The 17177-nt window shown below is 56.1% G+C and overlaps 1 protein-coding gene across 2 annotated transcripts; it reads right to left on the bottom strand.

Annotated features, from left to right (window-relative positions):
• Positions 1-6: 6 nt before the first annotated feature.
• Positions 7-16474, bottom strand: ELMO2 (engulfment and cell motility 2). 2 transcript variants are annotated; one of them, XM_019509906.1, is made up of 22 exons: positions 15914-16474; positions 15313-15436; positions 15149-15189; positions 14350-14422; positions 14031-14081; positions 13116-13297; positions 11659-11758; positions 10926-11077; positions 8030-8108; positions 7428-7463; positions 5070-5120; positions 4617-4739; positions 4283-4417; positions 3712-3816; positions 3525-3633; positions 2939-3075; positions 2497-2660; positions 2283-2395; positions 1586-1693; positions 1200-1282; positions 825-902; positions 7-208 (listed from the first exon to the last, which is right to left on the bottom strand). In XM_019509906.1, exons 2-22 carry the CDS (start codon positions 15388-15390, stop codon positions 8-10), a joined length of 2199 nt encoding a protein of 732 aa, XP_019365451.1. In that variant the 5' UTR covers positions 15391-15436; positions 15914-16474; the 3' UTR covers position 7. The 2 variants fall into 2 exon arrangements, with proteins under 2 accessions (XP_019365451.1, XP_019365452.1); XM_019509907.1 differs by lacking the exon at positions 7428-7463 and having other exon boundaries at positions 15914-16472.
• Between the last annotated feature and the right edge of the window lie 703 nt (positions 16475-17177).

The following is a 17177-nucleotide window of genomic DNA, read 5'->3' as shown; positions in this document are numbered from 1 at the left end:
CAGCCGGTCAGCCGTAGTGGTAGACGAAGTCGTAGGTGCTGGGCTCGCGGGGCACGGGCGGCGGCGCCTCGGGCACGGGCACGTTCTCCAGGTCCAGCAGCCGCAGCTTCATCTCCATGCTGAGCAGCGTGTCCAGGTCGCTCCGCGTCAGCTCGCTGCTCATGTCACGGCCCAGCAGCGCATTCAGCCCGTCCGTCCAGATGCAGTACTGTAGGGCACAAGGGTCAGCGCGGGGCCAAGGGCCGGGGAACCCGCGGTCAGCCCCTCCGGCCAGCTGCGCTACTGCGGGGCAGACGGAGAACTGGGGCTGGGGAACCCGCGGTCAGATGCAGTACGGCGAGGCACCGGGGTCAGCACCCGGCTCAGCCCTGCACTACAGCACGGGGAACCGCGGTCAGCCCCTCTGTCCAGCTGCGGTAAGGCAGGGGGACGGGGGCCAAGGCCCACAGGACGCCGTGCTCTCCTCCCACCACCCCAGGGCGGGCAGGGAGTAGAGCCGGCCGCAGGCCCAGAGGCTGAGCACAGCACCCAGGCACACCGGCTCTGCTGCAGAGGCGCTAAGCCCTGGGCTGGCAGGGCCGGCCAGGGAGCGCAGGGGGCTCTGGGCACAAGGATAATGGATCCTTGCTGAGCTGCTTGATTCTCCTGCTCTTCCCGCCTGTGCTGAGGCCTTGGGTTTCTGTAACCGCCCCTGGGCCTCTGCAGGGAAGGGGGCAGTAAGCAGAGAACAGGAGGATGCTGCAAATAGGCGCAGTGGAGAACAGCTAGTTCCTCTCAGGCTCCAGCATGTGGGCACACTCCTAGCCAGGCTCCTCAGCACTCACCTCGTACTTGTTAGGTGCAATGAAGTTCAAGGTTTCATCAGGATCATACAATATGGAGAAGGCCAATTCTAGCACTTCCTGCAGGGAGAGGAGGCTTTTCACTCAGCAGCTGGATGGCACAGCAGCACCCTTCCTTGCCTTCAACCCAAATCCACTACAGCTCTGGGCCCCTCCAGGACAAACCAGTGCTGCAGCAGGCCCAGGCAGATGGTGCTGTGAGACAAGGCACCCTGCCTGGCTGCATCTCGGAGTAAAGCAGCAGAGCCAGGGGCCCAGATTTGGGCTGGCGCCATTGGTAAAGGCTCCCATGCTTCAGCTGCCTTCATGCCCCACAAGCAGCATGGGCTTCCTCCTGGCAGAGGAGGGAGCAGTTACCTTGTTCTGCTTCAGGGCACTTTTCTCCTTCATGTGAGGACAGTCCTTCCCTGTGACAATGGCCTTGATGTCTGCAACTGGAACTAGAGGCAAAACAGGGAGAGTCAAGCAGGGCCCTGCTGGGGCGAAACACTTCCCTTGCCCTTTTCTGCAGCCTTCACTACAGGAGCCCCTGGGCCCAACCACACTGGTTTATTCAAGTAGCCTGTGCCGTAGGAAGTACAGAGGTCACGTGGGGAATCTGGGTTTAGTCCCTGGCCCTTAAGTCCCAACCACTGCCTTGGCCCCAAGACTCCTCCCGTCCCAGTACTGGTGCCCAGCAGTCAGATGGCAGAGGATGGGGCGCTACAAGTCATGCTCAGTACTCGGGAAGAATCACAACATACTTTTCTCCTGCAGGGACTCGAAGGTCACTTCCCCCTGGGCATTGTCTTCCAGGTCTCCATAGTGCAGGACCTTGTGGTTCAGAGCCAGGCGGCAGTACCAGAACCTCTCTGCAACACACGGGCACATGCAGCACGGGGTGAGTGGCACTCCCAACAAAACCCCTCGCACCAGCCCTGCAGGGCTGCCTGCCTGCTGACAGCAGGTGGAGGGGGCTGCGACCGACCATGGTGCAGCTGGCTGGGGTGGCATGCTGCACCGCAGCCAGGAAGGGGTGGCCACACAGCCCCAGGGGCAGTAGGTGTGGTTTAGGACTTTGTAGCTGGGTGGCAGGGAGCCGGTAATAGCCATTTTACCTCGGCAAACAGCTACCCCAGGATGGAAGCAGCCAGACTGCACCCACAACCCTGCAGCTTGCACCCAGGGATGTTCACCCCTAATTTCCCCAAGTTTTCTACGATGGGTGAAGTCAGCACAGGTTAGGGACTTGCTGCATTTGTCTAATGCATTTTTCTCCACTGAAGTGCTATTTTGTCTGTCCGCACCCTGCGACCCAGACTGCTGTTCCCTGGATGTATGCGCCTGGTCCCTCGCAACCGGTGGGCCTGCAGAGTGTCCCCAGCTGCCCAGAGCCCCTCTCCGGCAGCACCACGTGGTCCTGTGCTGCATTAATGCCCACTCCCAGGCCTCGAGCTCCACCTTGTCTCCTACGGTTCCCGATTTTCCGGAAGCTGCTCCCCTCACACAGCCGGTTCAGACGCTGCTGCTTTATCAGCTCCAGAATCTCAGGCTGGATTTTCTCCCTCAGTTCCCTGAAGACAAGACACAGTGGCATGAGCAGGACACAAGCACAGTGGCCGGCAGCCACAGTCACGTGCCTGGGCACGGAGGCAGCCCCCCCTGAGGTGCTCACACGATGGGCGGTGATTGGAAGTCGTCTTGGCTCATCCTCTCGGACTGCCGTAGCCGCAGAATCTCCGAGTAGCTCAGGCTGCGCAGCTTGCTCTTGAACTGGTCCAGGGAGTTGGGCTTGGAGGGCAGAGCCCGGGTGATCTGCTCCCGTACCACCTGCATCACCTGGTGGGAGGGAAGAGGTGCGTCGCCCTCCTGTGGCCCAGCGGCAGCTGATCTCTGCCAAGGGGCTTGTGCAGGGAAGGCAGGACCTCAGGCCAACCCACGTGCGCTCTGCAGGCTCAGGAAGGGGGAAGCAGCACCAGTCCTGGCCAAGCCACCCTCCTGCACCAGTATCCGCATCACAGCCCACCCGTGACATGGCCCCACACCCCTGCTGGCAGCTGAGGTCGTCTGCGCACAAGTGTCCCCTGTGCCAGTCCTAGCAGGTGCCCATCACTGACCTTGTTGAAATCCTCTGCCGTTGCTCTCATCTCCTTCCAGGTCTTGTTCAGCAGCTGGATGCAGATGGCAAAGAGCTCCTCAAATGCTCGGTCATGGGTGAAGAACATGGGGTGGTAGTCGTTCCGGCCCTCATTGGCTTCAGGGAGACATGGGAACTAACTGTATGAGTGTCCTGGGCAGGGGGTGCTGGAATTCACAAGGGAGCAAGCGCAAGGGGCAGCTACTCTGTCCTGGGATACAAGACACAAGCCTGACCCTGGGGGCCCCTCAGCTGGCAAGGAACAGGGTCGCCTGCTTGCTGTGCAGCCCAGTCTTGATGGTCAGTCTCCACCTGGTGGCACAGGGCTCTGCTACTGCTGCTGCCCCTTAGCAGAGAGATCCAGCCCCGTGCAGCACTGCCCCAGGCTCCACAGCACATAGACATGGTCCTGGGTCTCCGTGGATGACAGCATGCACAGCTCCAGACTCATGGCTCTGGGGCCAGGAAGGGTGCTTTGTGCACTGTTCTGGGGAGGGGACAGGAGGTGAGCCCTAGCCCCGAATACAGTGCCTGGGAGCTGGTGGTGCAGGGCAGGAGGCACTTACGGAGTTCCCCGACTTGCAGGATCTCGCACAGCATCTTGGTGAGCTCAATGGCGCTGCGCCCAAACGGGCACTCATGTTTGTCCTCCCGGCTGCTGTTCTCCAGGACGATCTGGGGAAGAGAGGGTGTGATCAGCAGCCAGTGGGGGAGGAGGGGAGGGGAGTTGCAGGTGGCTTCCACCCCTCTTACCCTGATGTAGGTGTCCTGATGGAACTTGGCCAAGTAGAGCATGTTGTCCAAGGCCAGCATCCCTGGGGGCGTCTGGGTGAAGTCCATGGCTGGATTGATGTGATTCTGTAGATACAGGTTAGTGCCAGGGTCTCCCTAGAGAGCCCTTGAATGCACCCACAGCTGCCTGCCACAGGACCCCTGCAACTTTCCGATGTCCACCGGAAAGGAGCCAGTCCAGCAGAGCACACGCAAATGCCCACCTCCCCATCAATTCTCCTTGATGCTTCACTGCTTCTGTGGCTTTGTACAAAATCATATGTGCAACTCACACACAAGACCCCGGGTCCTCTGATGGGACCCTCATGCACCACACACAGGAGAGTACAGCTCAGACCCTGGCAGCGAGCCCACAACAATCAGGCCCAAGAACCCATCTCATCTGAGCTCCTTTCAGGAGACATCCTTGCCCAGGGTATGGAAACGGGGATATGTGATGTGCTGCAGTCAGCAGCCTCCTCCCATAGCCCTGTCCTCAGATGGGGACCTGTTACTGTGCGCACAGCAGTCGGCAATGCCCTCAGATACGTACAGTGAATCCCAGCATCTTGTAGTCCTTGGTATACATGGCTTTGCGTTTCTCTGTCCCGCCCCCCGGGGCAGTGTTGCTGTCAGACTCAGCATCAAAAGCGATTCTCCTCAGCTCAAAGATGATGTCTCTCTGTGCCTAAGGAGCAGAGGAAGCGTGTCAGTGGTGACACTGGCAATGTTTTTCTGCCCCAGCATGCTGTCCCGAGGGCCCACACTCTGCGCGCCCAGGGAAGATGCTAGGAGTGCCAGCGTCTACCCTCGTTGTGGAGGAGGGACAGCTTGTGAAGCCCAGGGAAATCCACCCTCCCTTCCAGAATCCACTGAAGCTTCCCAACCTGATCATTAGGGTCCATTTTGGTCATCATCCGCTCCTCCAGGAGGTTAAAGGTCAGCACCTGCAGCACATACAGCTGATGTGCCATCTCAGTTTTGATTGGGCGGTTTCCTCTGATCACGTGCTGCAACAATTGAGGGCAGGGGCATGAGTGAACACAGCAAAACATGCACTGCTCCCTGCTGTGTGCTGCAGGGCATGCCAGGCTGCTGCCCCCTCAGGGGGCAGGGACCCAGCACTGCCAGCTGCCCACACACTAGCTGCTTTCAGTCAAGAGCAAACCCTTGCCAGGAGGAGGAAACACCAAGAGCTCTCCCCTCTCCAGAGCAAGTGGCATTAGTTCCACTCTCCACAGGCAAAAACTCCCACAAATACCCTCAGGGCAGCAGGATTTATGTTCAGCATAAACCAGGCACCATTCAGCAAGGGCTGGGAGCTACTGGCACCCACTCACATTTAGGATGATGGACCTCAGGTGCTTCTGGGCAAATGCATTGGCCATTTCCTGTCAGGAATTCAGAGAAAAGGAATGTGAGCAGAACACAAAACCCAAGCCGGCCTCTTGTGGGAAGAGACAGAAAGCTAAGCAACATGGGTCAGCAATGTGGATCGCTGCACTGGAAGCAGCCAGTGCAGCATGGCTCACCCCCAGCCTAGGAGGGCATGCACTGGGTGGTCTGGGGAGGGAGCTCAGGCTGGCTGCTTCCTGCCTGTGTCAGACCTTTGGCTGTGGGGAACACACCATGGGTGACAAACAAGACCGTGCCAGTGGCCTGTTAGCTGGGGAGGCATGCTCCGACTCATGCAGGGTTGCACTTGGCTGTAGGTCTCCCAGGAAAAGAACAGCCCATCTGCACTGGGTATGTGCACCTGGCAGCCCGAGCACAATGACACCAGCTCCCACCACCCCCCAACAGCAGCTTGTCACTCTCATAATTCTCCCTCTGGGCCTGCGTGTCCCTTACCTCAGCCCCAAAGGCAATTCCTTAGGGCAGCATTTAAGCATTGCACACTGAGCATGTCCCTTGTTCCAAGGTGGACACGAGCCTGCCACAAAGATGCATCTGGGAGTAGCAAGCCAGTGGAGGAGAGCACTGGGCAGCCACGTCTGCACTGGGGGGGAGCTGCGCCAGTGCTAATGGGCTTGGGGAAGATTTCGCAAGGTTGCTGGCACAGGCAAGGCCTGGCAGGGGATTCACAATATGCAAGGACAGACCTGCTGCACCAGCTGCCAGCTGGAGGGAGCCTGGCAGAACTGCCCATTTGAGGCTCCCTGCACTCTGAGGCGGGGCATGCCCAGAACCGGAAGTGAATGCAACCCCCCCCCTTGTCACAGGTGCTGCCACATGGCCACACCATCCTGAGCAGCCCAACACTGTCCCAGCTACCCGGCCCCTCAATACGGCCCAGCTTGTGCCAGACTGCACAGGGAGCGTGACAGAATGCACGCGGCAGCAGGCACCCAGGGGCTCTGATCACACTTCTGGCAACACACTGCTGGAGAGAGGAACCCCTATGAGAAGCCCAAGTGACGTACTGGCGTCTAGCCAGCCCGTGTTGGGGTGTGAGCTCAGCAGGATTCACAGGCTAGCTATGGCCAGAACGAGCAAGCATTTGGGTAAGAGACACCTAAACCAGCACCAGCAAACTGCAGGAAGCGGTTCACAAACTGACACTCTGCCTGATGATGAGTCAGTCTGGCTTCCTTTTATTTACGACTCTCCTATCAGTAGCACCTATGAACTCTGGTCAGAGACCAGGGCCCGAGCTGCACTCAATGCCAAACACACAGACGTATGGGTGTCCCTGCTGCAAACAGCTTGCAGCCTCTACACAGGAGGAGACAACAGGCAACCAAAGCAGATAAACAGTGGGACAGATGGGAGACAGCAAGACAATCCAGACACACACAGTAGTAGAAGCATGAGAACACATGCTGCCTAGCTGCAGCCAAGCAATATCTTCCCAAACACCCAGGCTCAGCATTAGGGGACACGTCACTGGTGGCTGTGCTCTTGGGATGGGAGGCCCAGGAAAAATGAAGCAGCCATTAAGGATCCCACTGGGAATTTGACAAGCTGCGTGTTGAAGCCTAGTGCCCCCGCAGAATTCCTACCCAGGTAGTTATGTCTTTCCTCCTGAGCCTTCCACCTGAGGTGCTAAATTCATCCCCTTTCTCTGCTGGGATCTTGCCTGGGGTTTGTAGACTCCCCAGGGCCTACCTGAGAGGGGGTCTCATGTTGAGCAGGCACAAAGACCCCTCTACTGCTATAAAGTCTGCAAAGCCCCCAGAAGCCTCCAGCTGGAACGCTCCAGTACACGGCACGTAGAGAGGGAAGCCTACAGCTCCTTGCAAGGCAGCTCCCCACAGAGCAGCCACCACACAGCATGGCCCAACTAGGCAGGACCCAGGCTACAGCCCTAAGCACACATGGGAAGGGTTTAAATCTGCTGTACACCAAAGGAGTGGTGGCACAGGCTCCACTGCAGGCAGCTCAGGATGCCTGGCCTGTTTCTGTGGAACGGGCTCGCTTTGAACATCAGTTTAGCTGAATGGCTTTTACACCAGCCTGGAAGCTTTCCAGAGCAAAGAACCCTTTACAGAACATTACTGTCAGCAGTCTGTGGGCCGGCTAATGCCACTGGGCCTCCGGCACATCCCCAGGCCCATCCGCCCCCTCCCTCCCTGATAGTCCCCCACCCCTGTGCTCCAAATCTCTGGCCCTAGGAGACTGAACCAGAGAAAAAACTTTCTATTCCGTGCCTACAGCTAAGCAAGTGCCTGACCCAGCCCCGGCTTGGAGTTACTTACAGTGACAGGCAGGTCTAGCGGGTTAAGGAGCTTGTCCTGCTGGCAGAAAGCAAAAGGCACAAAGCAGACAGAGGATTTAGCTCAGAGCCCAGAGAAAGGGGTACAAACAGGGCCCTGGAGGACAAAGGTTCACAGAACAAAGCTACAGGAAGCAGACGTATGCACACACCAGGCCTCCCCTCAGGGTGCCCACGCAAGCAGGAGTCCTGCTCATACATGTGGGCTCTGTGGGGCCCTCATAAGGCACATGCACACAGAAAACATCCACCATGGAGGGAGACCCTGGGACTGCTGTGGCTCCCTCTTCCCCAGCCCAGGGTGCTCTCCTGCCTTCCTGCTGGGGCTGCGCCTCCACAGGCCTGGCACGCTGCCCCTACGCAGCCCTAGTCCTCTGCTGGACACCCCCTGCCATCACTCCTCTGGAAACTGCTGAACTCAACCCCAGTGCTGCCCTGCGGATGCATGTCCTGCAAGGACTGACAGATCTGGGCAGGGCTTGGGCACCCTTGCCAGGGCAGGGGTGGTTCTCTAGTGCTGCAGGTGCAGATGTGCAGTCTGCTATTAACCAGGGCCAGAGGTTTGGCTAGAGAGTGGGCACAGACCTGTCTCTTGTCCTCCGGTGCCTTCAGGAAGAGGGCGTTGATCAGGGCAATGGCATAAGTCTGAATCTCCTGATTTGAGCTGCAGGGGCACAAAGATGGAAAAGCAGAGGTGAGCATGGCTGAAGCATGCAGAGCAGATGGGGGACAGGCTGTTACCTGGGTTGTCTCTCACACTCTGGGACCTGTGAAAGCACTTCTGCCTGCAGCTTCCCTACCCTGCCTAGGGCAGAAGGGACCCAGGCATGTTTACTAGCAAATCACCAAACTACTCAGAGCTGCAGAGACCAGGCACAGAGATGTTGCTCTGGCCAGAGGCAACAGACTTTGACTGGCTAGGGAGCATGTCCATGTTGCAGTCTGTAGTTCAGTGCAGTGCAGAACCTCCTGGGTAGCACGGGTCCTGGGAGAAGCCTGGCTGGAGCTGCACAATCTCACTACTGGCCAGTTTACCCTGCTGAGAAGCTGGATGCCACAGCTCAATGATTTCTGATGCCTAAGTCAAGTTCAGTCTCCCTCCTCCCCTGCAGCCTACAGCAGAAACATAGCCAGGGAATGGTAAGGGAAGGAGTCTGGCTGACTCCTTAAATGCTCACCCTTGGTTTTCTTCATCTTGGCAAAACCCCAAAACATTCCCCATTTTCAGAAGCTGTTGATAGTTCTGTACTTCCTTCTCATTTTGCAGCCTTCTACTGCTAATGAAGAGGCTTTGTACCACAGTTTTCTAATTGTAAAATCTCTGGTTTTCAGAGCAGTTTTCTTCTGAGAAGTTCACGCATGAAGCTGCACTTGATTGGGTCCTTCCTCATCTTGTGCCATCAGAACAGCACACACAGGGTGAGGAGATCAATAAGTCATCCTGCACTAGGTCTGCAACCACCCCCCACCCGCCAACCTTTCCACAGCCCCAAGGCCAGACATGTGAAATGCTTCAACCAGGCTGTGGTCCTCCTTCGGGGCTTTCAGGGGCAAAACGCTTCTGGATATGTCTTTTGGATCCGGTGATTCAAAAGAAGATTAAATGTCTTCAGAAACCACCTGCAAGTGCATGGGTACAAACATAGAGGGGATGTGATGTTCACAGCTAACTCGTTTGCGGTGCGGACATTACTGAGAGAGGTGACATTTGCTGGTATGACAAGCACATAGCTTTAGTCAGCCACATCTAAACAGATGATGGATCACTACTGATACAGTCAGAAGATGAAAGGGAGAGGTGTTGAGTGCCATGTGACTTTCCAGGATAGCCAGTGCTGCCAACTGGACAGAGCTTGGCAAGAAAATGTGTCAACAATGTGCCAGGCAGCCACCATTCTGAAATGACCCTCCAGAGACCCAGAAGGAGACTGCAGCCTGTGGTCCCAGCTGTACACACAGGCAGGGTCCTACATACCTGAAGTCCCCTGATTTCCACAGGGCTGTGCTCAAATGGATCCTCCAGCTGCAGGACAGGGGACTGTGCAATTAAATTATTTCACAACTACCCTGGGGCATCCAAGTGCAAGCACAAGATGACACAGGGCTGGAGGGAACCTCCTGAACCACTGAGTCCTGCCCCTGCCATAGCGGGCACCAGGTCAGACAATCCCATTCATAAGCTGCACCATCTCCAGTGTAAAACTATTCAGGTTCTGTGGAGACCTTGCTGCTCTGATGCTTAGAAATCATCTTCTAATTTCCATTCTGGATTTACTTGTAGCCAGTTAATATTCATTTGCCTTCCTTTGCCCCGATCAGCCTCAGTGTCGTTCTCTACACCTGCACCATTCTGATTCATCCTTGGACACGCGGGACCAGAACTGTACCCAGGATTCCAGATGGTCTCACCAGGGCCTTGTCCCATGGCATTCGTACTTCTGTCTCCAGTGGAAACACCTTGCCTGACATCCTGGGATTGCATTTGTCTTTTCCACGGCAGCATCATTTTAGCAGTTCAGGGTCAACCTTCAATTAAATAATACTCCCGGGTGTCACTCTTCCTCTGCTGTTTCCACCTGATGAGCTGCTCTAAGCTTACAGCAGAAATTCTTGTTAGCCCTTAAGCACATGACCTTCCACTCTGAGGACTGGAGTGATGGAAATGGGCTGAAATGGAATTGTTCAAGGTCATCCAGCTCTTCCTCTGTCATAGTCCTATTTTTCTCTGGACTGATGATACCAGCTTTGTCTCATCAGCAAAGTTTGGAAGTATACTCCTACTTCTTGAGCCATGACCATTAATGAAAATGTTCTAGAAGAGGAAGCTCATCACACATCTAACTGGCCTTAAGGTGCTTTTACTTCTCAGGTATTGTAATTCTGAAAGCACAGAAGCACTCCCCCTGAATGTAAATAGTAGTACTCCATGGCAACTGGCTGGTGAGTTTTAATCCTGGATCATGATTATTATGTTTAATGCATTGCATTATGAAATATGAATATGTTACTAGCAATATTTGCATGTACACAAAGAGTTTATAAATTTGAACCTCACTAATGGACTGAGGATCTAAACAACTTTCCATTAACAATAAAGCTGTTTTGTTCCGTGGCGACAGGTTCGGTGCCGTTTTGGATTTAAGTGAAAAGTTTGGAATAAAAACACAGTTTGGCTCCCCAATCATGAACACACTTATGCATCTGAATAACATTAAACACATGATTAATGCAGCTGAAGTCAATGATTCTAGTCACAGGAGTACAATTACTCACGTGCTTAAGTGCTTTCAGAGCAGAAGTTTTAATTCCCCAGTATCTCTCTCCTGCTTTTCAGCAGATTTGTGAAGCTCAGATCAGACGCCCTACCAGTGACATCTAGGATGGCATTTTTATCAATTTTAAATGACGACACACGTTCAAATACAGCAGAGATCTGCAAAGCAGGTACAACTAGTTCTGCCCAAGATGGACAAATACTCACACCTGGAGGTGCGAGATGAGCTGACCCACGGTAATCTCCTCTGCTATCTTCTGGTACAGAGTATGGCTGTTCAGCACCATGCTTTCCAGGATGGCTAGCGACCGCTGGAGAATGGAGACGTCCAGTGTGGGCTGACTGACGTACCCTGCAATCTAAAGACCAGCAGGTCAGCACAGGACCACCCTGGAGCCAAGCTGGAGTGCTTCAATGCCAGCAGCCAGAAAGGGTAGGACCCAGTGGGCTGGGGTGAGATACACCCTGAACTCTCAACATGAGCACCATGTCATGCTGCATCCAGCTGCACACAGACTCCAACTGTGGGGCCAGGCAGCAGCGAGATCTCTTATCCCTTCTGACTCTGAATCCAACCTGCCACAGAGATATTTCCCTTGGGCCTTTTCCACCATTTGGAGCTACACTGTTACCTTCACATTCCTTCCATGTGCTGCCATCTTGTGCCCTTCTCCCACTGCACCCTCCCCTGACATCCACTCTCTGCTCCACTCCACCTCCTGCCTGACGACATGTGGGCATCCTCCTGATGCACTGTGTCCTGTGTCTCCCACGAGCCACACCCATGCCATCTCTTTTCCACCATGGCTCTGCACCAGTCCTGGCTCTAGCCTTCCACCTGCCACATTGCAGCAAACCCTGCTCCCTGCCCCCTAGGCCACCCCTCTGCTGCTCACACAAGCCCCCTCCCCACCCCCATCTCCTCCTGCTGGGGCCTCACCTGCTTGATGAACGTTATGGAGACCATGTCCCAGGAGACAATGCCATGGTCCATGAGCTCTAGGAAGGCCGTCAGAGTGAATGCCAGCATCTCACTGTAGCTGAGAGAAGGGAGGGAGTGCAGCTAGAGATGAGGCAACCCAATGCTATTAACAGGAGAAGCGCTGCTCTTGCAAATGGGTGAGATAAGTCTCTCTCAGAAAGCTACAGGACAATGCCCCTGTTCATTCTGTTCCAGACCCTTCCCCACCTTGAGGGTCCATTCCCCTGCCCTGGGCCAAGGTGTCAGAACCTGCCAGGGAACATGGCCTTTATGTGGCTCTTGTGTGATGTGCTGCAAGTACCAAGCAATACTAGTAGTCAGCAATAAGCCCAGTGTACCCTCACTCTCTCCCTGCACTGCCAGTCCCCACAGTGCCCATCTGAGCTGCTCCAGTCATGCCAGAAGGTACCTGCTCAGCCTGGAAAACATACTGAGCTGTTCTGTTTCAGGCAGGATCCCCCAGCCATGAGACCTGCTGTGCAGATACCTGCTACATCCCAAGCTGCTTTAAGGAGGTAAACAGCCAGTAGGAGTTGAGGCAAAGGAGTTGAGCTTGGGCTAAAAATGGCTATGGCTGTGTCACCCCCACCAGCCTGCCTGGGATGAGCCCCTGACCATCCTGCTGCTGGACCTCATTATCCTGCTCCTGATAGCTGCTCTGTCCCGTCTGAGACAAGGGGGCAGCTGGGGACAGGAAACAACCATTGCCAAATCTCCACTTGGTTCAGTGGAGTCCCGATCAACAGCAAGACCACAGACTAGAGCTTTGGCCATCACAGTCCCCTCGTGTCCTCTCACCTCCCTGCTCTATCTCCCCTCCCCTCCGTCTTTCTCTTCCTGACATCTGTTTAGCAAGTCTGGCTTCACCAACCAGGAAAATTGCTGTGAACCTGATTAATGCCATAACCATGCAGAAGTCTGCCAGGTGCCCTTGTAGCTAGTACAAGAGTGAAATGGGCCCATGCTCTCCCCCCAACCAGACTGCAGAGGGAAAATTCTTCCAGTCAGAAGCTGCAACATGTTGTTCTTTTCTCCTAATTTGTGCCAAGTGGCCTTGCCTTGCCTTAAATAGAGAACAGAGCAGGATCCAGTTTCAGCAAGACTAGACAGGACGATCTCCCGCTGACTTCCCCAACCAGAACATTTGACACCATCTTTTAACAACATCTAATGGATAGGAGGAAATGAATTTTATCCCAGAAAACTTGAAAAGGGAAGAGAAGTGGCCGCAACTCCTAAACAAGGGTTAACTTTGCTATTTGGAGTGCCCAAAGCTGCTACTGTCTCCTTTGTCCTGGGTGTTAATAACAGGTGATGCTATTTTTAAGGCAGCTGTGACATTGGTAGCTGCCAACAAGAGCTAGATGCGGAAGCTCAGCCACAATTAACCATTTGTGGTGTCATACTATGCTTACTGGGACAGGAGCTTGGTGCCGCTCTCCACCAGACGTGTCAGCACTGTGATGCCCTCCATGTTGATGAACTCTGTGGCAAAGGTCCCGTCCGCAGAGAGCTTTGCCAGCTCCTTCATAGCATCCAGTCGGGCCTCCATGCTGTGTGACTGGATCCTCTCCATCAGCTGGCGAGCTGCCCTGGACTGGGAACAAGAGGGACCCGGCTGGTCACTCACTGGTCACCCGCAGCTGAACACCAACAGTTGCACAAGTCTGAAGCTAGGCAGAGGGAACATACCACGGCCAGAGAGCTACTGGCTCCAACAGAATTGAAGCAGCTGTCCAGCTGCACCTAGCTGGACTTGGGGCTACTGACAGCTTGCGGTAACCATGGCTAAGGGCAGGTGTGTCAGTGTTTCTTTCTAATCCTGGACAAACTGCCCATTTCCCTTCCATGGACCCTGCATGAGGGATGGGGGGAGAGGGCAGCTAGAGAGGAGGAAGGTGCAGTCGCTGAAACCATAAGGTTAAAGACATGCAGGGCCCACCAACCTGTCTTTGCTCCAAAGGAAAATCTCTAAGGTTTCTCATGCATTCACCGCCTGGGAAACATGATGCCTGGGAGGCTAGAGGCAGTTGCAGGGGAAGCTTCAGGGGCTATCCAGGGAGACAGCCCAATGGGTCAAGTTGCCCGAAGCTACTGAGAAGTAGCGTTCCCTAACAGGCTGAGCCCCTGCAGGGAGGCTACTGTCTGTCTACAGCACACAGGGGTGCTTCCACCAGGGACAGCGATAACAGGAGAACCGCACCCCATGGCAAGTGGCGCATGAGAGCACGACCCAGCAGTGCCAAGCCACCACAGTGGGCTCACAGGGCAGGGAAGACCCTGCACTGGGGAGAGGCTGAGCAGAGGAACGGACGCCGAGAGGCACGTACCGGGGAGACAGCCAGCTGCAGGATGGTCCCATTCTTGATGTCACAGCGAGTCTGCAAGGGGGACAGAGAAGCCTCTGAGCAGCAGCAGCAGGCGGAGAGTGGAAATGCAGTCAGTCATGGGATACTTTGCTGCATGCATGCGGCAGAGGGGAAAGCTGAGTATCCCAGACAGGAACTGCACTGGCTCACGGATGTCTCCTTGGTTAATGGACACAGAGGGGATGTCCCTCCCTTCCTCCCCTGGGAACCAGGACTGCAACTGCTCCAATATCCCCCCCAACCCCCTCCCAGGAGCAGCCAGCCACAGCCCATCACTGACCTGCTCCGTGATGTATAGCTGGGGCCCGTCGGCATATCGCAGTGTGTAGTACTCAGGGTTTGGTAGCGACCACCTGGGGGAGAGGAACGACACATGGAGCCCTGCATTTGCCTGGAGCAGCCTTTTTCTAGGCCCAGGGCAGGAGCTTGACTGGGGTGGGTAGAACAGAGGCTTGGAGAAAAGCCCTGAGGAGATGCTCTGACTCTGGAGAGAATCCCTGGGTCCCAGTTTGATCAGGGCTGGGAGCTGGGCGAGAGTCTGGTGTGGCTAGGCTGACCACATGGAAATCCCAGAAATTCAGGACACTGCCCCTCAAGTGCTCTCTCAAGTCAGCAGGGGTAGGGCTGTGTGCCAGGCAGGCAGTGGTGTCTGCCTGCCTGCAAGGGGCTCTGTGCTGGTCTGACTCCTGGCCAGATAGCACCCTGCACCCCTGCATTTCTGGGACTCCCATCAGGATTCTCACCAGCCGGCTGCGACCAGCCTTTGAAATCCAGGATTGTCCTGGCTAAACCGGGACATAAGGTCATCACGCTAGACATGACCTGTGCTGCGAGCTAGGCCCTTGCTCCAGAGGGCCAGACAGGCTGCAGGGCCTGAGCATTAGGTGCTAGGTCCACTTCCCAGGAACCAGCACTGATGCTGCTGGAGCCCTAGCCAGTGCACAGCCAGGCTGGAAAGCCTGGAAGAAGGCAGCCACATGGTACTTGCAGCAGAGCTGTAGTGTGAGGAAAAAGGCTTCCCAGTGAGGCCTGCTAGGGTGACTGGTCCCCATGGCAGGTCCCTAGAGATCCAGACTCACCCATCACAGACCTCCTTGATGATGGATGCCAGGGGCCTTTTCTGGAAGAGAGAGAGCACACTCAGTAGTGATGTTTCCTTGGCCAGAAGAGCCTGCCTGACACTACGCCCCAACCCTGCACCACAGTGCTGCCTGGCTCTGCAACCGCCAGCCCCAGCTCTTACCTGATCTATCTCCAGTAGCTGGGCATTGGCTCCAGGCCACTCGACCGCCACTTTCACAATGTCTGAGGGTGGCGGCATCGTCCCAGCCTACTCCAGCTCTGCCTGGACGTGGGACAGCATCCACCTGTGAGAGGGGAGCGGGTGAGCAGCTCCCTACAAGCTCTCTGGGTTCTTATACTGCACCATCACTGTGGCCCAAGCACCTGCCAGGGAAGCAGGCCACAGCGGGGTGGGCTGGACTGCTGGACAGGAGACCTTAGTTGGGCAGTCATCTCCTGCTGCCCTGCCCTGCACTCCCCCACCCCCATACTCTAGCCCAATATGTTCATTTCCCACCCCAAACACCTTTGCCTCTTCCCTGGAAGCCACTCCGCCCCTTTGCCACCAGGGCTGCCCAGACTGGAGTGGGGCACCCAGGGCAAACGCCCCCCTCTGGCTTGGTCCGCTGGGCTGCTGCAACACAAGCTCCTGGCAGCACGAAGGGGCCTGAGCGCTCTGACAGGCACACAGCACCCTCCAACGTGTGCCTGCCACATCCAGCTGTGACCCCAGCAAGCGCAGCCCCTTCCCCAGGACCGAGCACTGTGCACCATCTGCGTACCCTCGCCTGCGCTGTGAGGTAGTGCTGCCTGGCTCCCCTCTTCCCAGCCTGTGATGCATTTGCTTCTGCAGGCAGGGGTTTGCCTTGCTCCCTCAGGGCTATGGTCACAAACCACCAGGGGAGATGGGAACTCCCCTCACCTCTCAGGCTGGGAGATTTCAAGCACCTTAAGTGAGATCAGAAAGGTCTTCCTCCATGGACCCTTGCCAGGGGTCCATTTGCAGTCTAGGAATACCCCTCCTAGCAGATGAGGCCTGGTGGTAGGGAGTATAATTCCCCAACCCCTCCGTGGGGACAGGACCCAGGAGCAGCCCTCCCGAGAGCGAGTGGGCAGAGGCAGTGTCAGCCCTGAGGAGCAGAACCTGACCCAGGTGCAGCATAAGGATGGAGAGCAGGGCTGGGACACGTAGCCTGGCAGGGCCGAGTGGATGCAGCAGCCTCTTGCAACTGGCAGAGGTCTAGAGAGTCTCCTAGGTGCTCACCCACCAGCAACTGGGAGAACTTCCCATTCCCAGGCAGATCACTGCATCCTCCCTACCTCACAGTTCCTCCAGGCACCCGGCCTATGGGTGCTCCCAAGGAAGAGGGAGCTTCACGCAAGTAGCTGTTCCTCCTGGGAAGCATGCGTGCCTGGGCAGTGCCAGAGATCTCTGCAGAGGTGCTGCAGGGCCACCATTGCTTCCTGTGATGGGCAACCACAGCCCCTGAGAGACAGCAAGGCAACCTAGTGCTGGCAGCGCTCCCTAACCTGCAGAAACGAGTGTCACCATGGGGAAGGGCAGGCCAACTCAGAGCCCACTCTGGGAGGGCAGGGGGGTCTTTGCATATGACCCCGAAGCTGTCAGCCTGTCCAGCCAACCTCCTCCCCACAGACGGGACTCGCAGCACGAACTGCAAGTCTCCTGCTGGACCACGGAGCTCCAGAACTAGGACGTGCCAGGCCTGGGCTCATGGCTCTGTGCTGGTCACAACACCCTCTCAGCAGCACAGAGGCAGAGAGGGATCTTGGAGTCAGGATTGACTCCAGGATGAATATGAGTCGCCAATGCGATGAAGCAATAGGTAGAGCCAACCGCACCCTGTCATGCATCAACAGGGGCATCACTAACAGGTCCAGAGAGGTCTTGCTCCCCCTCTACGTGGCGCTGGTCAGGCCGCAGCTGGAGTACGGTGTCCAGTTCTGGGCGCCGCGCTTCAAGGGGGACGTGGAGAACCTGGAGAGGGTCCAGAGGAGGCCACTCATATGGTCAGGGGCCTCCGTGGC

The sequence above is a fragment of the Gavialis gangeticus genome, unplaced genomic scaffold, assembly GCF_001723915.1.
Source record: "Gavialis gangeticus isolate Ggan-Ray unplaced genomic scaffold, GavGan_comp1, whole genome shotgun sequence".
NCBI lineage: Eukaryota > Metazoa > Chordata > Crocodylia > Gavialidae > Gavialis > Gavialis gangeticus.
Note: the sequence above shows the minus strand (reverse complement) of the source record. Positions and strands in the feature narration are given on the sequence as shown.

Excerpts from the sequence above, each read along its gene's own strand:
- ELMO2 (XM_019509906.1), bottom strand. The coding sequence starts at position 15,390 with ATGCCGCCACCCTCAGACATTGTGAAAGTGGCGGTCGAGTGGCCTGGA. Across the intron at positions 8,109-10,925 it reads CTCATCTCGCACCTCCAGGT|CTCAAATCAGGAGATTCAGA; the intron begins GTGAGTATTTGT and ends GTGCCCCTGCAG. Across the intron at positions 4,740-5,069 it reads TGAGGTCCATCATCCTAAAT|CACGTGATCAGAGGAAACCG; the intron begins GTGAGTGGGTGC and ends CAATTGTTGCAG.